Raw genomic sequence first — 22,336 nt, 5'->3', positions numbered from 1 at the left:
AGGACAACAAAAAGGATTTATAGATGAAATAAAGGTAAATTCAAAGACTTGTTGAATTAAATTAGTAGCAACAACAAAGTGGAAGGAAAATATAGCTTTACAATGATATATGTATAAACGATTTGGTGCCATTGTAACTTGCAACTTCACAACTTACATCATTAATTTTTGGCCTTAATGTAAGTTTTTTCTTCTTTTATAACTGTAAAGATTTGTAATTCTTTTATTATATTTTTTTAGTATAAATAATTCAATAGTTGTCAAAAAAAAATTCTATGTATTTGGTGATTTTTAAGGAAGTTTTATTTTTATTTTTATTTTTTTTATTTTTTTCTCATGGACAAAATGATAAATAAAATATAAAATTTTGTAAAATCAACAAACATATATATAATATTCATGTCTATTGTTCAAAAAATATTTTAACGTGAGCAATGTTTTTAATACTATGGATGCATTTGTGAAATATTGGTAATTTTTTGAAGCTATAATAAACACACTGAGCTGTTTAATTTTATCTTTTATAAAATATATGTTACAGAATGGTTGTTTGACAGTACCATCTTAGTTATCTGATAGAAGCAACCACATAAAGGAAATATCATTATTACAAGAGTGATTAGAGAAATAAAATATGCATAATGATATTCAGACCTGTAGCTATTTACTTTAAAGATGAATGTAATGTATATTGGGACATGTTTTGTGCATGAAAATATAAAGATCAACATTCAATATGGAACAAGTGTATATGTTTGAGGATATATATATCAACCAATCACACATTAATTGAGATTAGCATTAAAAAATGAATAAAACTATTTACATACACTTATTTTAAATACAGCTTTTTTCGTTGTTATTAAATAAATAAAACATACAACCATGCTACAAAGAAAAGAAAAGAAAATGAAGTTTCTAAAAACATATTCTAATTTTAAAATATTCATTTAAAAAAATTACATCAAGCACAAAAAGACTTAGAAAACAAAGTATTCTTGAAGAGTGTCATGCATCATTACTGTAGAGGTGACACTGAAACACATCTATAGTAATTAGGGAGTGAATTTTCAATTAAAGGATCGACTATTTACCTCAGCAAAAGAGAGATAAGGTAAACAACCCATATTCAATAATTTAAGCATTTCAACATATTGGCAACAAGAGTAAAAATAGAAGAAAAATATCTCCATACAGGAAAATAGAAATGTAGAGGATTTCAAGTGTTTTTACACGATTTGGCCCCAAAATGGAATTTATGTAAATGTTTTAGCCAAAATTTTTCTTCAAGACATTTCTAACATATAAGTCAACCTAATTCCAATCATAGGCCAACCTAATTCTGATCAATGGTGGGTTTCAAAACTCAGAATCTGATTATTACAAAACAAAGAAGTGTGGCACCTAATTATACTATTATTCCACTCCAACCAATCAACAAGTGCCACCTTTTGATAATTCATGCACATTTATTCTAAATACAATGCATTTTGTTTATTGTTCATTGCTTAACATCATTTTAACCAACCTACTATCTATTTCGGATCAATGTGGATGTCAGACCTTGTTGATAGACTAATGGACCCTATATGTTGGAAACGGGGGAGTGGTTGACAATGAGTCGGCTACCTTCTGCCACCACCTTTTTGTTCCAACATGGAATCAGAAGAATGTAATATATTTCTTATCCTGAATTTGCGAATTTTCGGAACAGCTAACGGAAAATAGAATCAAAAGTGAGGGTGACACTAGTGCCACTAGAAAAGCTCCCAGTTTGCTAAACAGGGGATTGTGGATTAATGAAGCCGAAGTTCACAAACTTAGGATTAAAGGCTGAGGTTTTGATAAGTGTGTTGCTGATAAGTAAAGGGGCTTTGGAATCTGAGTGTCAGAAATAGCGCTGGGCTGTGGCTCAATCAGTCTGCCAAACGTGTTTTTGGCTCCGCCTCAGTGAATGCATTCGGTGTTTCAGGTTTTGCTTCAATGTTCTCTGTACGTCTGGCCTCGTTGGTGTGAGCCCGTGCATTTGGAATGAAGAAAGCGAGTCTTCAAGACTCTGCTTAGTGTAGCTCCAGCACTGCAAGAATTTGAGCCCATTTGTGACAGTCTCCTCGAAGCTTTTGTAGTTTTACAGTTCGGGATTTGTACGCTTTGCAGTTTTCCTCACTCTGTTATGTTATCTTCGGCGTCTTCGTCGTGAAGGTTGTTTTGGAGTTTGGGTGGAGTGTTGTTGTTGTTGTTGTTTTCGTCAGAAACAATCGACAGATGCAACACGCAGGAGCCCAACTCAGTGCAGAGTGGTAGGACGAAGCAGGGTTAGATAAGATGGGTTGGTCGCGAAGCGAAGGGGATGCAGACAGGGAATTGAGGCAGCCCTTAACGGAAGAGACACAAGTCAAGGATGATTACAACTTGGCGTACATTACCTTCTTCTTGCTGGGCGTCGGTTTTCTTCTGCCATGGAACACGTTCATCAGCGCTGTGGACTATTTCGAAGTCTTTTACCCCAGTTCTCACATGGACCGCGTATTTTCTCTCGTTTACATGATTCCTTGCTTCATCTTCCTGCTGATTCTCACATTTTATTGCCAGAAGTTTTCGGCACGGCTTCGAATCAACTTGGGCCTGATTACCTTCCTATTCATTTTCGTGTTTGTCCCTGCTATGGATGAGTGGTGGATTACCGGCAACAGAGGCACGAAGGTCACGTATGCCTTGACAGTCGGTGCTGTCGCTGTACTTGGTCTTAGTGATGCTCTAGTGCAAGGAAGTCTCATTGGATTAGCGGGTGAGCTTCCAGGGCGTTACATGCAAGCTGTGATTGCAGGAACTGCTGCATCAGGTACGATTCTTCTTGCTTCAGACATTACTTTTGTTAATTTTGTTTCGTGCAATTGTTCTTTTAGCATGAAAATGATGCAGCTGAGATTGTGCTTCCTAATAGCGCGAAGGCAATGTTTGAAAATATGCTGTCCTTTGTAATTGAATTTCCCATTTGAAACTATTTGAATGTATACTTGAGTAATTTCGAGAGATAAGCAGCGTTTTAATCTTACTTATAGAACAGAGATTCCCACTATTAAGTTTGATGTGAGCGAATTTGGCTGTGAAACCCAAATAGTTCGCCCAATAGCACTTCTTATTACAGAGCTGCATATTGTGGCTTTGGCAAGTAGTTATGATCTGTAAGCCAGCTCGTTATCCTCGTGCAAAGTGATTTAATTTTTTTTTTATTGTAAGCTTCGACTTTGCTTGTTGGTTCTGTTGGGCTGTTTGATGATTAGCTGTTTCAATAGTATGCACATGTATTTTGATTTTATAGTCTAACATACGTCCAAACGATGGCTTTCAATGTGTTGTTATTTGTTGCAGGTGTACTTGCATCCATACTACGCGTGATAACGAAGGCCACACTACCTCAGACAGTGAGAGGATTGAAGTTGAGTGCGGATTTATACTTCATCGTGACAGCTCTCCTTCTGCTGATCTGTCTCCTTTCCTTCAACATGGTTAATAAGCTACCTGTCATGCTGTATCACTATAGAATGAAGCTTAGAGCATTGGAATCTACCCTATCAACAAGTGAACCTCAGGATGTTAGTGAATTGGGTTTGAAAACGGATACAACCGAAATTTCTCCCACCACCACTACGGACTCAGAGCTGGACAAAGTTACTAAACCTGTGAGCTTTGTGCACGTGTGGAGCCAAATCAAGTGGTTAGCAACATCAGTGGCTGTGGTGTATGTAGTTACCATGTCCATCTTTCCTGGATACATCACCGAAGACGTGCATTCAGCTTTCTTAGGGGATTGGTACCCTGTGTTGCTCATAGTAGCTTACAACATATCTGACTTGGCCGGGAAAACCCTCACCAGCGTCTGTATGGTGGAGAATCAAAACCTTATGATCTGGGGTTGCTTTGGCAGGCTGGTTTTTTTCCCTTTGTTCTACACAGTTCTGCACGGTCCTGCAATTTTTCGCGAAGAAGCTATTGTGTTTCTTTTGACAGCCATGCTGGGGCTTTCGAATGGCTACATGACGAGCCTTGTGATGATCGTGGCGCCTAAGAATGTCCCCGTTTTAGAGTCAGAGACTGCAGGTATTATTATGACCCTTTTCTTGGTCAGTGGCCTAACCATAGGCTCACTTCTCGGGTGGGTCTGGATAATCTGACGAATTCTTTGTAGATGTTACAAAATTATTTTCCAAGTAGACGTAATTATACTTTCTGATTTATATTTGATTCTTTTGCATTCGCAACCTACAAGTGCTTGCATTTTTTTTCTCTCGCATTGACAGAGAGGTTACTGTATACTTCCTAGTTCTATGTAACTGACAAGACATCTTCCTATCATTGAAGTGAACACAGTCTTTGTACTTTTTATATACGTTTTCTAAGGACACCCCTGCCAGTCGTTCTCTTTATTGTTGTTGACAGACTGGACTTCTATGTTCTTCTCTTGGAAGTTCCATTCATGTTTCATACTTTCCTCACTTGAGGTTTTGTGCATTCTGTGACTTTTGTTTGGATGTGAATCTCTGTAAAGATATCTCAGTCAGTTGTTAAATGAAGTGAATGGATTCTCATGTATAGTTGTCCTATAGATAGTTGATTAGCAGCACGTTGAATGTAATCACCCAACATTGACTAATTACTGAGAGCAAAGAGAAATATTCTCAAACCCCTAATGTACTTATTTACCTATGTTACATGTATTTGTGAAAAAATCTTATATTCATAACTAGAAGGGTATTGGCTATGAATAATTTAGGCAAAAGAGTTGCAAGCAATGGAGTAGAAAATAATACTTGCATCTTTATTGTTTGTATGGAATTCACAAATAATATTATTGGGTACTAAACAATCAAAGAATTTTCAATGTTATACATCTCTTTTCTAGGAAAAGGTATAAAATCAAGAAGACAAAGAGGTTAGGATCAATCTATCTCTAGATTGAAACTTAAAGGGATGATTAGTAATTGATTGATTTATGTTTGTATTTGATTATAAGTTTTTGGCAAATTTGATTTTGTTGTGGTGCGTCTACCAATGCATGCATGTGCCTACCTTCATAATTTGAGAATCCAAAGTCCAAGGGATGAAAAACTTACAATATTTAAAAAAAAGACAAGTGAAAGAGGTCAAGAGGTGAACAAAAGAGGATAATAGAGAAGAAAGAAAAAGAGCCACTAAAATCAAATTATAAACGAATTCAATTTTTGTATACCACAACCAAGATATGAACTACAAACCTTGCTTAAATAGAAGATTGCTTCAACAACATGCACCAACTTTTCTAATTAATGTTAGATTAGGAAAAATTTGTAACAACTAATTTTAAAATAATATCATTGTGTTTGATACCTATTCATTGACCTATAGTAGCAAGATGACAATGGGCTAGTCAAAACCTTCCATAAATGTCCATGGATAACATCTTGAAATGCAACATTCATTCATATCTACTAACCTAGGGATGATTTTGTCTAATCTATGATAAGTTCAATCTTAAAATAATAACTATAACATTAAAAGGCATTTATGTAAAGGGCAAGACTTAATGATTGTATTCTTGGAACTCTAACACTTATGAAAAATAATTATTTCGAAGTATAAAAAAACTATAAGTTGGCATAATATAAAGTGATTAAGAGGTAATACAATATTTGAGAATTTTAAATATTTTAAAGAATACACCTGATTTAAAAAAAAAAAAAAAAATCAATAAAATATGGAAAAAAATTCAACAAAATATGGAGATTGTTAAATCAACCCAAGAATTTATTAAATTTACCTACCCATCATCATTGGTTGCAAATCCAACCATTTTTTTCATTGATTTTCAACCAATGTAGATTTAGTAGTGGAGATTTTTTTTTTTATGATGATTAGGATGGGTGGATTGATTTAGTAAATACATTGGTTATTTTAACAATTCTCCTAAAATATTCATTCATATCTATTTAAGATGTAGATTAATCTAAAAATGACATTTTAAAAATTCAAATTATGTAATAAAAATCCAATAAATATGAAATATTTTAGATTCCTTCAAAATTTAGTGGATGTTCTTTTAAGAAAAAACAGTGATATTCTAAAACTTAAAGAGTATTAAAGAATATTACTATTTAGAATATTCAGAAAACAGTAATATTACCAAAATTGCAATGTAGCATCTTTTAAAAAAACAATTATTATAGAATAATTTACTTAAGGCATACTACTAGGATTTTAAGTAAATTCTATTACATATTTGCAAATATACCAATCCAAGTAGGTCTTGTAAATTTTAATAGATTTGAATCTTATTGAGGCCAAAATAAATATCTTACCAAGGATGGTTAGGTGTATTATCAAATGCTGCTATTATAGGGTTTTAGATAAATATAAATGGTTTGTTCTAACAGCTTAATAAGACATATAAGATTCTAAGTAATAAATACATAAGAATATTTTTAATTAATATTTTTATATTTAATTACATATACACACCAAAATGAACACAAAGTGAATCTAATTAATTTCAGAATACATTTTTCAATTAATACTACAGATAAATATAATAATCTCATTATTTAAAATTTTCAAATTAAAATACTTTATTTATTCTTTGATTTATCTACCTATCTATCTATCTAAATATTATTCAAGAGCTAAAATTTATCTTGGTTGTATAATGTTTTTATTTAGCTCAAATTTTAAGTATTTGAATGACTAAGATCATTGTTAAATTGGAATTTTATTATAATTAATTAGCATAACAAAGAACTTGTATAATAATTATTTCATTTAGAATGTAAATGTTATATAATTTATATTAATAACAAAATATTGTAGATTTTAGAATTTAAGGATTATATCAATTAAAATTGCTAATATAGAATAAATATTTTCCAAACATCCATTGGTTGTGTTATTGTTCTATCGAAATTTGAAAACATTGAATGAGATGATTTATTTTTACATTAAAAATCTTATCAAGGGTGTTTTTAAACTAAGAATACATAATAAAAAAAGAACAAAATTTTAAGTTTCTATGTTTATATTTTTTACCTAAATTAGAATTTATAATTACTGCATGTAGTGCATTCTGTTGTCGAATTAAATTAAACTGTTCATAAGTTTAAAAAATTAAATAAAATAGAATAAATCTTACAAGATGATTTTAAGTTTCGAAATAATATTTTGTGAGAAACCAAAACAATCTAATGAAGGTTTTTCTCATTAACAGAATAGGATATACATGTAAAAATGTTTTTAAGGTGTATGTTAGTTTTGACTTATGATTAGTTTTGGCCTATCATTGAAAATAAATTACAAAAAAAAAATTATTCAAATTTCTTTTGCATAATATGCCACAACAAGAATTGGCTTCATGAATTCGGACAACTTTTTTACCTTTAAAGGCAGGGAGCCCATTTTGAATAGGGGGTCCCATTCCCCCACTTCGGTGTGCAGGTCGGTCTTGTAAACTCCGCCCTTTCGTGTTTTTCTTCTTTCTCCTCCTCCTCGCAAATCGTGTTCTTCCATTACTTTGTGTGCAGATTATGTTTGTTTTGCGGGCATTCTTGTCTGCACCCAGTTTGCTATATCACCACGCATCGTCAGAGTCTGTGGAGCCTCATGGGGAGCGGTTCAGCTCACGCCGAAGCCCGTGTGCTCATCAGTCAATGTGAGGGCAATGCCATCGTTGATCAGTGTTTTGGTGTAATATGCTCTGAGTCACTCCATTCCCCGATGTTGCCATAGGATTTGTGGGATTATTATTATTGTTTTCTCTCTGACCTAATTCACTCTGCAATGCCGGTGTGATTTTGTTCCTCTGGTGCATGAGATTGTCCTGTGGGTGATAGTTGGCTGTATCTGTTGCTTCGCAGGTGATTACAAGGGAGGTGCTGTGGGTGACGGTGGATTTGAAAAGCATTTTTTGCATCTTCGTAACCCAGTTACAGGTACGAGTGATTTGAGCAATTTCGAGTTCCATTCATCTGCTTTCATGCGGTGTTTCCTTGTGAGCAAACTTCTCCATCGATTACGGCGGGGAGGGAAGATGGTAGTGCCTGTTTAGTATACCCTAAATTGAAAGGCCTCTGTGCGCCAATGCATTCGGCGATCCTTTGTCTTCACAATTACTCCTCGTTGTCCTACGGTCCTATTTTTTTTCTAGTTGCTCCATGATTGTTCATACTTTTGGTTTTTTATTTTCTATGATAGGATCTACTCTTATGTATTGTAATAATGGAGCTGATCCTGCTTTCTACTTTGCATGGATGATGAAGGCTCGAAAGCGTGTTATTTGGTGGCAACTGATGGAAAGCTACAAGAGCTTCATTGGTCCAAACAGACGCACACTTCTTGGTTCATTGACAACTTCGCTTGCGCAGGTGATATATGATTTTTTTTTTGTTCATATTCCTCTTGTGAGTGTAATGCACGGAGGATTTCTCGGGTGGATCAGTATCATCATGTGAAGTAGGACTTGGCTTGTCCTCGATGATAAGCACATTAGCGAGGTTTGAAAGCTATGATATAATCTCGTCTTATACACATTTACATATATGAGGTGGTCTGTAATTCACTGTACAGAAATTTAGGAATGCTAATGCTGGGGATGGTACTCTAGATTCTAATGCTTCGCTTATTTTGTGGCCTTTTGTATTCAGATGGCAGTTTATACTTAGCAACACCAATAGATCCTTTATTCATTATTCTCCCCATTCTAGAGCAATTGCGCATGAAGGCAAGACTCATTACACCTTTTTTCTTAACGATGTTGTGGCTCAGAAAATTGTTTGTGAAAAGTAGGGTTTAAGGAGAAAGATTTAATTAAGTTGAATGAGTATGATGTTTCTTACAAAGTTGGTACGCTGGTTATGGCAGAAAGGAGATGACTTGGGGAAGTTCAGATCGCTCGATGACATACTCTCAGTGGATGGTTACCCAGGCTATAGATATCTACTTCCCTATCTCCAGAGGTCTATTGGGGTCATTTGTGAAACAAGAGGTGGGCATTGTATAGTCTCATCCTAGTTGTAGGATTTCTAGGACATGCTAAGGTATTTACAGACCTAATTTATCTAAAGCAGGAAGGACTGTAGCTAATTGCTAGTACCTTGTTGCAACAACGAATTGGATCACTTCAAGCAGCTCTCGCTGATTCTACCTCCGTAGCTCCAGTTCTTGCTCTGGATTTAATATTTTGATTGCAAGCTGAAGGTTATAAGGTTCGATCCTAATACCTAACAATTTCACTCTCGTATCGCCTACTAGGTTTACCCAGCTTGAAAATCTCTTGAGAACCTCCGAAGTACCCTTTTGAATTAGCTTTTGCTCTGATTTCGCTGCAGACGTTGGGCAGGTCAAGTACTACAGGCTGGACGACTCCAAAACTGTAGCTTGGCTGATTTGCAAGGTACTAGCCTTACTACTCAAGTAGATGCATTTGGATAGGCGTTGTGTAGCATGTGGACAGCAATTGTTTGAATCTTAGTGCCTCATTTGACAAGTATTCAGAACACTGCGATGTTTGTTCGTTCAACACATCCATCTCTGTAACTGTATCTTTTGCAACATAGCGGCTTGCTGTCACCTCTTTGAGATTTTTACTGGCAGCACAAGAAAACAAATTAGGCAATCAAATATGTGACTTATCACAGACTTTGGGCAGGTGAACAGATTATCCGGAGCCTTACGGGCATCATCACGTAATTTTCAAGGAATGGTTTCAAATGATCTATGTAAGTGTATCAGTTTTAGTGTTTTTTGAAGAACGTTGTCTCGAAATTATGTCCCGTGAATTGTTAGAGAATCACTCGTATACATGGCGCCTGTCCAAAAGTTGCTGCCAGGACTTCCCGATGATGATTCAGATGATTGGAAGATTGATTTAAAATCATGGGTGTGCAGATACTTATGTGACCAAAATGCTAGAAGAATATGTTAAGATGGATCCCTGGGTGCCAGCAATCTGTAAATACTTGGGGTACGTGGTAGTCTATTATTTTCTGTCAGAGCGCAATAAAAGCCTCCAGCGTTGTCTTTTGTGAATTCAATGATCTATTGGTTCTGCCGCCACAAATTTGTTTCAATAACTACAAGGAATCGCACTTTGATGCAGAGTGGATATGGATACTTCGAAGACAGCACATGTACCTTTCGTACCCACCATGTCTGCCCCTCAAAAACCACAGGAAAACAAGGTACTTATGTTCATACAGCTAATGTACATATGTTGACGCTGATTTGATAATTATTTTGACGTCGGAAGTATTCCCACCTGAAACCTATAACTGAACCTGTTCAATTTAACCAGCATTATCGTCTCTGGTGGATGTTCATTTTTCAGAGGAGCAAACAAAGTGGCCCAGCTACGAAGCAGATAGCGTCGTCCAAGAACAGTAAAGAACCAGGATCTCGATTAATCACTAGTTTCTTTGTGAAACCCCGCTAAAATTGATGATTGATGGAGATGGAGATGGATTGAGTACCATCTTCTTCATGGCCATTAACCATGTGCCTGTGTAATTTATCTTCATCTGGCTTCTCGAAGTGGCCTAGCCAACATGAAAAGATCTTTGTACAAAAAACTAGCCTGTGCTTTGACTGCAGTCCAATAACTGATGCCGAGATCGTTTAACAAATCTGCGAGCAGGATCATCAGCATATCGCCAACGCAAATCTCTCAGTGGGTGGCAGCTTTGTGTATGTAACCGAGTGTTCGTCACATGCTCTCCTGCAATTTAATCCAAGTGAATCCTAGATTTCTTAGCATGGTCGATAGATCTTTAGGATGGTCAACCTTTTGCTTTGTTACAAAGTCAAGGTTGACCCAAACTAAGCTACATCTAGTTATTTGTTACATTCCCAGCTATTAAATCAACTACCTATGTTCGCTTTATGAAAGTGATCTTCTGGACTGCACTTAGTAAGCTGTCTGGTTAAGTTTCTTTTGAATGTCGAAAGTGAGAAATAGTACATCTGTCATTCCCACGATGTAATATTTTACAGTATCATTCTCTGAAAGAATTCAAATCAACCTTTGGAAAATGGAAACATTCACGTGCTTGTTGGACTTGGCATAGATGCCTCGAGGGCATGGTTGTGTGATGTTCCCCGGACCAAGTCTTGTGCTCTGAAAGGGTTACATTCAGCTACAGCGACCTTGATAATGTCGTTGATCTCACTAGCCTTGAGTTCTCTTTCGAATTGTTGGTTAGGCTGATAGAACCTTGGCACGGCAATGGATATGTGAGCTATTAAAAACCAAACTTGCTCGAATGGTAAAGTCGGATACTGGGTCATATTGTCAGGAATAGTGTCATGCTCTACGTCCGAATCATATGAGGGAACCTATCTTTGGTCGATACGGATTCATTTAGATGCTGAATTGAGTCTCAAAAACGAAATTAGGAACTAGTTTTCGGGAGAGATATTTTACGGGTCTCGCATTCATCCACGTACAAGCATGGAAGTGCCACGTACTAGGTACAGAAAATATGAAAACTTGATCTGGTTGTAGGTGCTAACTTCCTAGAATGGGAAGATTTTAATTTTACATAGCAACATACAATTTATAATTAAGCATTTTGATAAAATTTTGGCTGAACCACTTATTCTCCTCCTACTCGATATCCTTGTTCCATATACCTCTGTTCTAACGTCACACCAAGGTCCAATCATCTCTCAGCCAGAAGTTCTTTTGAACTGGTTTTTCAAACGCAGACCAAAATTAAGAAAGAATATATCTTAATTTAAAAACATAAGAAGATGGAGCTTCTGTAGACCATGCTGACGACTTTGTCCAACACAAACAATTTCCATGGAAAGTAACCAAAAGAGCACCCAAGTTTTCTATTCACCGCAAAAATCCACTTCGAGATCCTGGCCACAGACCTGCGCGGCAACATTCAAACTAATGCCACGCCGAAATTATAAACCTAAACCAAAAGGAATTCGCATTCAAGGCAGTCATACAAGTGACCAAAAAACCTGGTATAATTGAAGGGTTGCGGGTGAACGGTGGCACCCGACCTGGGAAATAACTCACGAATCCTACACTTTTGCGGATAACACTGTTCAAGATTCAAAAGGGCAACGATCTTGTGTGAAACATGATTGGAAATGTTAACATTTTGCAGAAATCTTGGTAGATTGCGTTTGATAGAATCGATAGGTGTTCAGACAACAGCGAGGATTCTCCCCCTCCTCTGCCTCCTCTCGACACTGCCAAGTTTGTCCGTCCTGCTCTTTTCTCAGTCGGCTTCGTAGTTAGTAAGCTCTCTGGAGCTTTGTGTGCATCACTTCAGGCCTTTATTCTGCATACTTAGATCTGTCCAAGTAGTTCTGTGAGCTCACACACAAGCAGACTGCACTTGCCCACTTCTTCTAGGCTTTGTGAGCCTCAGAAGTGATTACAGACAGTTTTGAGCAGGGTGAGTACCTTGTGGGTTTCTATTTGTTCAGGAGGTATTTCATGATCATGGTGTAGCTGGGTAGTAGTGGGTTTTGTGTTTGTAAAGGCTTGTTGTTAATGTGGTGCGTAGCTTGGTTTCGAGCTTGCGGATATGGAGGTTTTGTTAGTTGGCTTTGGGGTGAATGAGTGTGAGTTTGAAAATTAGCGGCATTGGGAGGGCGTTAAGGTGCGGATGGGGTGAGGTTTGGGTTTGGTGGAACTTAGGGTTGGGTTTTTCTTGTGTGGGGATGGCTTTAGGTGGTGGAGGCTTCGACTCTGTAGGAGGAGTCCAGGAGGAGGGTGAGTGCGAGCAACGGGATGAGGCGGGCGAGGGGGAAGTTCAAGGGGGGCAATTCAGCCCTTCGCGTGAACGTCCCCAAGGAGAACGCCATTTCTGATTACGTGTAAGCGTGGATTCTTCCTCAATGTCCTCATATCATGCCACGCACCGATTTCATGTCTTTGAGCTCATCCTGGGATTCCTGGAGCAGCTTCGTATTTTTTCGCCTCTTCTGAAATTTAGCTAGGGCGTTATTTTGTTGCTATCTCATCACTGATTAGGGACTAATCGTACACTGGGTTCGGTAACCACAATTGTGCTCAATATGTGACCAAATTTATCGATGATGCTAAAATATGCAGTTCTATTCTCCATTTGTAGTGTGGGGCTGAGTCCTGAACGTGTGAGCCTGTGCTTTTTCTGGTGTTTCTAGAACTGCGAGTGGTACGTTTCAAGATGGCGATATCATGCTCAATAAGGAAGGAATCCGGGTTGTGTCCCAGACTCAGACATCTACTGTAAGTAAAACACGTCTCCTGCACATAGTGTGGCTCATTTGCTGGTTTCTTTCAGTTTCTGTTATGTTTTAATGTGATCACGTTAATGCTGAACACCCATTTAAATTAAATATTCGTTTTGAACCGGATATTCCGTCTCTGATTGAAGTTTCAACCAACGCTTGCCCTGAAATAGTAGGGCAGTGATTGGATTCTCGAAGTTAGGGTAAATAGGAGTAGTTGGTGCTTATGGGTGTAGGTAATCTTCTATCATCTTTGGCTATTTCAAAGACACTATCTACAATTGGCCCTCTTCAGTTAATGGCCTTGTACAGCTTGGGCTGAATTTTCCGAAAATAAAAGAACGGGATGGTTAAGTGCAGTTATGGCTGCAATTCTTGTGTTTTTTCTCTTGTTGAAGTACAGAGCTTTGGATGGGTTTTTCTGAAGGGACTCACTGAAGAATGTGGACTTTCTCTGTGGTATAATTGGAGTTTACCATTGTCACGTAATAGCGATAACCACAGGGATATGACGACATTAGGAATGATGAAACTACATGTTTAGAATGGATTCTTGCTCAACGGCAACAAGTCCTGGCTTGTTTCTAGCAACAAGTTGGAACCGATTGTGAACCCTGTTGTGGGTTTTAGCTGAATCGTATGATATGCAATGTTGGTAAGCCAGAATTGCTTTCAACGTTTCTTAATCGTGACGCTATTTTTTCACTGCAACTGAGTTCTGGTGTTGGTCTATGTTCAGCCGGCTGCGAATGGAAACATCTCTCTTTCAGACTTGGAGACTGTGAAAGTGCTGGGCAAAGGAAGCGGTGGTGTCGTACAGCTAGTTAGGCATAAATGGACTAACGAAACATATGCCCTCAAGGTTAACTTCTTTTTGTGACTGAGCTTTTGTCAAACAGTATGTGTGCATTGCAAACATTTAATGAGAGATAATTATGATCCAAAGGCGCCAACCAAACCACGAAGTGCGGTGGACGGGACTGGTATTTCTTGATATTTGATCTTATCCTTCACCTTACCTTCTACACTGAAATTGTGGGGTGCAGGTGATCCATATGAACATCGAAGAAACCACACGGAAGCAGATTGTGCAAGAGCTGAAAATCAACCACGCATCTCAATGTCCCTATGTTGTAATCTGCTACCACGCATTTTACAATAATGGTCTCATATCCATTGTTCTGGAGTACATGGACGGAGGTTCTCTCGCCGACATTATGAAGGAACTGGAGCCCAAGTGTATCAAGGAACCAAATTTGGGTGTTGTATGCAAGCAAGTAAGTGGTCAAACTCAAACATTTATTAGGCTCTACTTTGTACTTTAAGGATTTAGTTGTGATTAATCTAGACGGATTGAAATTAGCCTAAGCGTGATACTTTGTTGAGCAGGTTTTGCTAGGGCTTATGTACCTTCACCAAACTAGGCACATTATTCACAGAGATATCAAGCCCTCAAACCTCCTTGTAAACCACAAAGGCGAGGTTAAGATCTCAGATTTTGGCGTCAGCGCTGTGCTGGCCAATTCAATGGCTGTGAGAGACACTTTCGTGGGTACTTGCACTTACATGTCGGTAAGTAGTCTTAATTTAACCGTATTTCTTCCAGCCTCTTTCTGTCACGTCTTATACATAATCTGCACTATTACAGAAGATAATCAATATCACAAAGTTAGATACTACAGCTTACAAACACTTTGCAGCAATTTTAGAAATGGACCAGGTCCTGACTCTAAGCTTAGTGATCGTCTGTGGCTCTGTAATTCACTTGGAATCTCATCACTCTCACTGAAACACCTAATATTGCAGCCAGAGCGAGTTTTAGGCGGGACCTATGGATTCGACAGCGATATATGGAGCTTAGGGTTGACGCTCTTGGAGTGTGCACTTGGTAAATACCCTTATCAGCCACCAGGAAGCGAGGAAGGGTGGATGAACTTTTATGAACTTCTTCAAACCATTGTTGATCAGCCTCCTCCTGTTGCTCCTGCGGACCAATTCTCTCCAGAATTTTGCTCTTTCATTTCAGCTTGGTAAGCTGGTTGATCCTCGCTCTTCCCCCATGTGGTTTTGTTGACCAGTGAGTAAAGGTTGTTGTTAACCTTTCTATGCCGTGATAACTGATTGCGAAACTTGTATTTCGTGTGCTTTGGCAGCTTGCAGAAGGATCCAAAGTGCCGACCAACTGCAGCAGAATTATTGGTATGTTTAACTCTGACCACACTAAAGTCTCTAAATACCACGGATCACAGTATTCATGAGAGGTCTCACCAGTATTTATTCTTTTTCATTTACAGGCCCTTTTGTTACCAGTTTTGAAGCAGGTCAACCAGCTTACAATCACCTTTGATAGAAATGTTCTGGTTCACTTCTTATACTGCGTAGCTGCATTATTGAGGTAATTTCTTCAGCTGGTTTTTGGGACTAACATGTCTGCCTTGGTGGTGTCGCAGAATCATCCTTTCGTGAATAAGTATGACGAGGAGGAGTATGGATTGGCCAAGTTGCTACCCCCATTAGTGCCTCTTGCCTAGAGTTGCCTAGATTCTATTTGCTATGTATTGATTTATTTATTTATTTTTGGCTAGAGAGCAGTGAAATGAGGAAGTGGGTGAACATGATGCTGCAGACATTGTAATTTTTGTTTCAGCCTTTCTGTTGTAAAGAATCGTGGAAAGTTCAAGTAGGCTCTAAAGGAATAATGGCAATTGTTGGGTGGTGTTAGTGACGATGCCACGAAAGTTTTGAATGAGTCGGCGGTTGTCTGCTTCTTGCAATTCAGGTATTCATGGTGTTCAAATCTACCCACTATCACGAACAATTACTCACTTGTATGACGTAAAAGTCACTGGAGTGTCCAGGATTATGAAGGGCTTGTGTCTTGATATTGAAGGCATCACTGCTGCCAGAAGTCAGCAGGGATTTGTCGGGTACTGTGAACATTTTGGTGAAATCTTCCAGCATTAGATGTCCTCAACGAAGTGACGTGCTATTCTCTAGTTTGTGTGACCAGGTCCGCTTTATAATGCCGTATGTTTTGTAGCGATCTCGGAGTACATCAGAATTAGTTCCGAGATTGAAATGAACGTGCTTTAACGTTACTTCCCAACTTACTTTTAGGACTAACAGGACAGGTGATACTGCTTCCTCGTAAGTTATCAGTCAACAAGTCGAGATGCCATGCAATATCCTCCATCGGCCAGCCCTCTTGGGGGATCGTATGCTGCAGGTGCCATTGATCTGTCGTTCAGGAATACTTTGTAGTACACACAGCTCTGTAATTTGAATCCAGCGTATCACTTTTTTAGTATATTACAATTATAAAGTATGGAGCATGGAGCGTAGTTTATTAATGCACCCAACATTAGAACCTTGAGTAGCAGTTACAAATTCTACTTCTGGTCAGGAGAGGGTACCTGAGTGAAAAAGGACTAGTTTCTAGCATGCAGCACAGATGAAAAGTCACTAGTTCAGAAAGCTGTCTTTCAGTCATATAAGCCTCTAAGTCATCAACACATACTATCTTGCAAGATAGACGATTTTTTATTGAAAAATCTTCAACTTGGCAAACTAAAAATATGATGACCATGGTTGGAGCAAATGCGTTTTGTTTCCAAGAGGGCACAACGATGGTAAAATTACCTGCGGGTTCCATCATAAAATGTAAACATGCGATGTTTGCACCGTCAGCACCTCAGAGTCTGATCAGCTACCGAGATGTGGGTATTAATGGTTATCACCTCTCGACTCTCACTTTAAATAGAAAAGAAGTTTTGATTCTTGCAAAGAACCATAAAGTTGTTGAAAAAGCTTTCACTACAAAAAATGGTTTATACCAAATTGCGATTCGGCCTCCCATTATATTTAATTTTGCATCATCTATCTCAGAGAGTTGTATTTCTCTCTGACATGGACGATTGGGACATCCAAGATCCACATTATTTAGAAAGATCATTCCATGTATAATTGGACACAATTTAAAGCCTGCAGATATAGACTCTATGGAATTACGTCATGCATGTATGCAAGGTAAAATAATTACTCAACCTTCAATTTGAAAACTTCCACAAGAATTACCACCAATGCTTGAAAGATTGCATGGTGATATTTGTGGTCCTATTAATCCAATATCAGGACCATTTCGTTATTTTTTGGTCCTTATTGATGAATCAGGTAAACAAACATATGTTTCATTATTATCAACTCGAAACATGGTATTTGCCAATCTTATATCTATGCTTATTCGCTTTTGGGCACATTTTCCTGATTATCCTATAAAAATATTGCGTATGGATAATGCAAAAGAATTTGCATCAAGGTCTTTTGAAGACTATTGTACTGCAACAGGAATCGAATTGACATATTGTGTTCCATATGAACATGCTCAAAATGGACTTGCAGAGTCATTTATAAAGCATACACAACTCATTACGCGGCCACTCCTCCTTCATGCAAATCTACCTACATCTATGTGGGGTCATGCAGTTTTACATGCTGCAGCATTAATACGCCTCCGCCCTTCTTCTCTTAAAACTGTTTCATTACATGAACTCATTTCGGGTCGTGTTCCAAATGTATCTTACTTACGAGTATTTGGTTGTTGTGCTTGGATTCTAGTACTAGAATCTCAACGATGTACCATTGGAGCTCATCGACAAGAAGGCATATATATTAGTTTTGATTCACCAAGCATTATTCGTATTGTTGATCCATCAACTGGCACATTATTACGTGCACGTTTGCAAAATTGCCGTTTTGAAGAAACTGTATTCCCATCTCTTCAAGGAGGAGTATCCAATCAACAAAGAAATAAAGTACTCATATTTGAAGCACCAGAAACGTTTACAATGAATCCCGATCCTAGGACATCTTTGGCAGAAATTGAAGTTGCTAAGATTTTGCATTTAAAACGGATCATGGATGAAACACCTGATAGCTTCAATGATGCAACTAGAATTACAAGAGTTCCTATTAATGAGGCTCAGAATGCACCTGCTCAGATTGCAGTTCCATTGACTACAATACCTCAAGTTATAACAACAACAACTAAAAGAACTCGTGGACCAGATAAGCAACCATGTAAGAAGAAAGCTATAAAATTAACTAATCCTGGTATTATTTCTCAAGAAATTTCCACTCATCTTGCAGGACTATCAATTCATGATGATATATCCATGCATAATGTACTTTCAATTCATATGAAAAACAATCTTGGAACTGGAAGGAATAAGAACAAGTTGAGTAAAGAATTATCTATTCTATATTGTACTACAAATGATATTTGGCACAGACCATCTATTACGGTAGATGAATCATTTGCATATATGATTATAGAAGCCCTTTCTTGCGAGGAAGACTATCATGAACCTCAAACCATCGAAGAGGCGATGCGTCGCTCTGATTGGTCAAAATAGAAAACTGCTATTGAGGAAGAGTATGCCTCTTTGCGTAAGAGGAAAGTCTTTGGTCCAATTGTAGACACTCTTACATCTCGCCCTGTGGGATATAAAATGGTATTAATACGCAAGCAAGATGCTCAAGGCCAAATAACCCGCTATAAAGCTCGTCTTGTTGCTCAAGGATTTTTTCAACGATTTGGCATTGATTATGAATCCACATATTCTCCAGTCATGGATTCAATTACATTTCGATATATTATTGGAATGACAATTCATGCCACGCTTGAGATGCATCTGATGGATGTAGTTACTGCATATCTATATAGTTCTCTTGATGCAAATATTTATATGAAAGTTCCACCTAGCTTAAAAACAGGAACTCCAAATCAATCCGCTCCAGGAAAATATCATGGTATTAAATTATGTAAGGCCTTGTATGCTTTAAAAAAATCCGGACGAATGTGGTATCAATGTCTTCGAGATTATTTAATTAACAATAATTTTATAAGTGATCCACTAATCCCTTGTTTGTTTATGAAACGAGATAAAACTGGTTTTGTAATCATCACTGTATATGTTGATGATCTTAACCTACTGGGTACTACATCTGCATGTGTTATAGCTACAAACCTACTTATACTTGAATTTGAGATGAAAATGCTAGGAAAAACAACTTTCTGCATTGGTCTTCAGATTATGCATCTTACAGATGGTAGAATTTTTCTCTACCAACTAACATATATTAGACGAATTTTGCAAAGATTTAATATGAATGATGATTATTCATTGTCCACACCAATGGTTGGACGTGGTCGTGATGGTCATGATCCATACCATCCATGCGAGGAGGAGGAGGATCAATAGATTTTTGTGTGTGTGAAGCTCTCTCTCCTTAGAAACCCTTGTGTGTGTATGACTTACTACTACTCGTGTGTGTGTATGACTTACTACTACTAGTGTGTGTGTATGACTTACTACTACTCGTGTGTGTGTATGACTTACTACTACTAGTGTGTGTGTATGACTTACTATTACTCTTGTGTCTTTCTAAACATTCTCAACAGACTTCGAGGCAAAGCTTGGGGGAGTCACGATTCCAGCGGTAAATGACATGAGTGTTCACTGATAACTCCAGTGTAAGAAAGGGCAAGTTGAGAAGGCCAACACCGTGAAGACTCGTTGTTTTAAACTGCTGCAACCTCAAAACAATTAGACTGGCGGCAAGTTGGGCGCCGAACATAATGTGTAAATGTGCAAGTCCAAGTGTGGAGAGAACCAGCGTCACTGAGCTCAGAATCGTCGTCAGGGTCGAAAGCTACACTAATGGCTGATGGTATCTTTACTTTGCAGCCAACGAAATCGATTCCATTTACGCAGAAGTTTCCCTTCATCCATCCATATTGATGCTAGCTTTGAACTGTCGTCTTCAATTTACGACTACACTCATGAAAATTCCGAATAGAGATGCTTTCACGTGAACGTGAACGGGATTGCAATTCTTAGCTCCACGGCGTCAATATTCACGAATTTTTCAAACTATTCTTTAATTACAACGAAAGTCAAGATCATCCTCAACTCTATAGATTATATGTAGAATGTTTAAGGTGAACATTACTACACTTAATGTGCAATTTTCTTTAGTGCATTGAATCACCAGATCCTCAATCCAGTTGAATCGAAACCTGACATCGACTTTACGTGTCTGCTTATGGATGCACTGAGCATTATATACTGTTTTCCAGTTGCATCATGGTAGATTACAATATAAGTTAAAAATGAAGCGAGACTTCTATAACACTCTCCATGCCGCTGGGATGGTTAAATTACTTCTTGCTGGTGAAAATTCGTCTAAACAGTGACTTCATTGTTATACTGTTTCCTGGCGTTGCAATCAAGGTACATCCGGGATTCGTACATAGAATTCGCTTCAGAGTTTGTAATATATTAAATGCTGCTTTACCTTGCATAACAATCGCACACAAGAATGTCTTAAGACGTCAATTGTGTTATAAAATTCAAGCACTTCTCCCCATTGTTCACGAGAGAATCATCATGAATGACAAGAATCTTTGATCAAGTCACTCCTGTCGATTATGACGAAACGAGCACATCGCTAACTATCCCTTCAACTGATCAAATGCGGCATTTCTTGGTATAATACGCCAAGACTTTTCTGAACAATACTTACTCCAATTCCTCTAACATATTCCAAGACAGTAAACTAAATTCAGAGCTCCTTGTACATGTAACTGTTCTCAACAGCGCCCTTTCCAACTGGATCCAACATATCTGTCTCTACAACAAGCTCCTACTGCAAAAATCCACTCGCATTCCCCCTAAAAATAAATTAAAACAAATGAAAATTAAAATTAAAATAATAATAATAATAATAATAAAAACTCCTAAGATGGATATGACATCAAACCTCCAAAGACGGAATTCCGGATCGGCTGTGGCCAAGTGAAGGGGCCGCATTAACGTAAAATTGTTATTAGGCAGTACGTATTCATTCGGTACCAATACAAATCCGAGTGAAATAATAATAAAAATACTTGTGGAACCTGACCATGAAGCGAGCGGTCGCGATTCCGCTCGAGACGCCATTCTGGCGCTGAATCTTGTCAGCCCTGCCTGCGTCTGCAAGTTCATGTGCCTCTCGCCATCACCACCAACAAAAGGCCTGCCCGGGACTGCTGGTTTCATTATAAGAGCCTGCGGCCTACCAGCCGAGGTCATGCTGCAGCTGTCATCCAACATACCCCTTCTGTTCATCCATTTATTGTGGATGAATGTCCATTTATTCATCCATTTCTCATGTATGTATCCATCCTGGTCTTTGTCATGCCTCGACCATGACCCACCGACATTGCAGGTGGGGGTTATTTTTTCCCTTTGCATTGCATCTTTGTACCTTTCCTTGCCATTAGGGTTTAGGGTTTAGGGTCCTTAGCACACCATGTCCTCAACGTACTTCTTGCCTTCCCTTTGAAAAAAGACATGGAGAAGCTTAGGGGTTTCATCATAGAGGAAAAGGCAATGTTACTTTTGGAAAGGAAGAAGAAAAAGAATAATAATAATAATAATAATCAAGAGTGTGTGGGCCAAGTGTCCATTTCCTTCAGAGATAAAATATGAGATATTTTTGAAGTGCTTGAAACTGGAGTTGCATGATATGAAACATCAATGTGCATACGCAATCCATGCACATTAGTCATATATATATATATATATATATATGAAAATTTGCTACTGAAAATATTATAAAAAAGTACAAAAAACTTTGACAGTGCTTTTATATCTTCATCCACTCAAGGTCGAGGCTATTTAATTTCCATTATTGTTCGAAGCTTTTATAGAAAAACTCTTTCTGTTTTTTATGATATTTTATTAGTTTTCAAACAGAAAAAATAAATAAATAAAACATAGTTATTTTTTCCTCTTTGAAATATGGGTTTAGAGAGTTTGTTACCAATTATCACCAAAATAAATATATAAATGTTGAAGAAAAAATAATTACTCTTTACAAGGCTTTATTTTGAGTTACCGCCATTTAATAAGATTTTTCCTTCTCACTCTCTCTCAAGCTGTTTACACACTTGAAATGAATCCAAGGTTTAACATTGGATATATATTTTATCATTATTACTGTTATTTTTATTTTTAAATTGATTAGAATTCGAATCTGG

General features: G+C 37.6%; 3 protein-coding genes and 1 long non-coding RNA gene across 4 annotated transcripts; 3 read left to right on the top strand and 1 right to left on the bottom strand.

Moving 5' to 3' along the window:
* Positions 1–1,801: 1,801 nt before the first annotated feature.
* On the top strand, positions 1,802–4,425 carry LOC112287995 (equilibrative nucleotide transporter 1). The gene is made up of 2 exons (XM_024531714.3): positions 1,802–2,842; positions 3,373–4,425. Exons 1-2 carry the CDS (start codon positions 2,326–2,328, stop codon positions 4,173–4,175), a joined length of 1,320 nt encoding a protein of 439 aa, XP_024387482.1. The 5' UTR covers positions 1,802–2,325; the 3' UTR covers positions 4,176–4,425.
* Positions 4,426–7,431: 3,006 nt separating this feature from the next.
* LOC112287348 (uncharacterized) lies at positions 7,432–10,919 on the top strand. Its single transcript, XM_024530269.3, has 10 exons — positions 7,432–7,675; positions 7,881–7,955; positions 8,283–8,387; positions 8,667–8,743; positions 8,884–9,007; positions 9,351–9,415; positions 9,671–9,740; positions 9,910–9,985; positions 10,121–10,202; positions 10,349–10,919. Exons 1-10 carry the CDS (start codon positions 7,627–7,629, stop codon positions 10,451–10,453), a joined length of 828 nt encoding a protein of 275 aa, XP_024386037.1. The 5' UTR covers positions 7,432–7,626; the 3' UTR covers positions 10,454–10,919.
* Positions 10,920–12,272: 1,353 nt separating this feature from the next.
* On the top strand, positions 12,273–15,937 carry LOC112287228 (mitogen-activated protein kinase kinase 1a). The gene is made up of 9 exons (XM_024530042.3): positions 12,273–12,434; positions 12,713–12,858; positions 13,168–13,252; positions 13,994–14,116; positions 14,301–14,531; positions 14,644–14,826; positions 15,061–15,284; positions 15,408–15,453; positions 15,705–15,937. Exons 2-9 carry the CDS (start codon positions 12,773–12,775, stop codon positions 15,783–15,785), a joined length of 1,059 nt encoding a protein of 352 aa, XP_024385810.1. The 5' UTR covers positions 12,273–12,434; positions 12,713–12,772; the 3' UTR covers positions 15,786–15,937.
* Positions 15,938–20,558: 4,621 nt separating this feature from the next.
* Positions 20,559–21,335, bottom strand: LOC149988308 (uncharacterized). Its single transcript, XR_016505295.1, has 2 exons — positions 21,217–21,335; positions 20,559–20,986 (listed from the first exon to the last, which is right to left on the bottom strand). It is a non-coding gene; the product is annotated as an uncharacterized LOC149988308 (long non-coding RNA).
* Between the last annotated feature and the right edge of the window lie 1,001 nt (positions 21,336–22,336).

The sequence above is a fragment of the Physcomitrium patens genome, chromosome 10 (genome assembly GCF_059467195.1).
Source record: "Physcomitrium patens ecotype Gransden chromosome 10, ASM5946719v1, whole genome shotgun sequence".
Lineage (NCBI taxonomy): Eukaryota > Viridiplantae > Streptophyta > Bryopsida > Funariales > Funariaceae > Physcomitrium > Physcomitrium patens.
The sequence above is the reverse complement of the archived record's forward strand: the minus strand, read 5'-3'. Positions and strand labels throughout refer to the sequence as shown.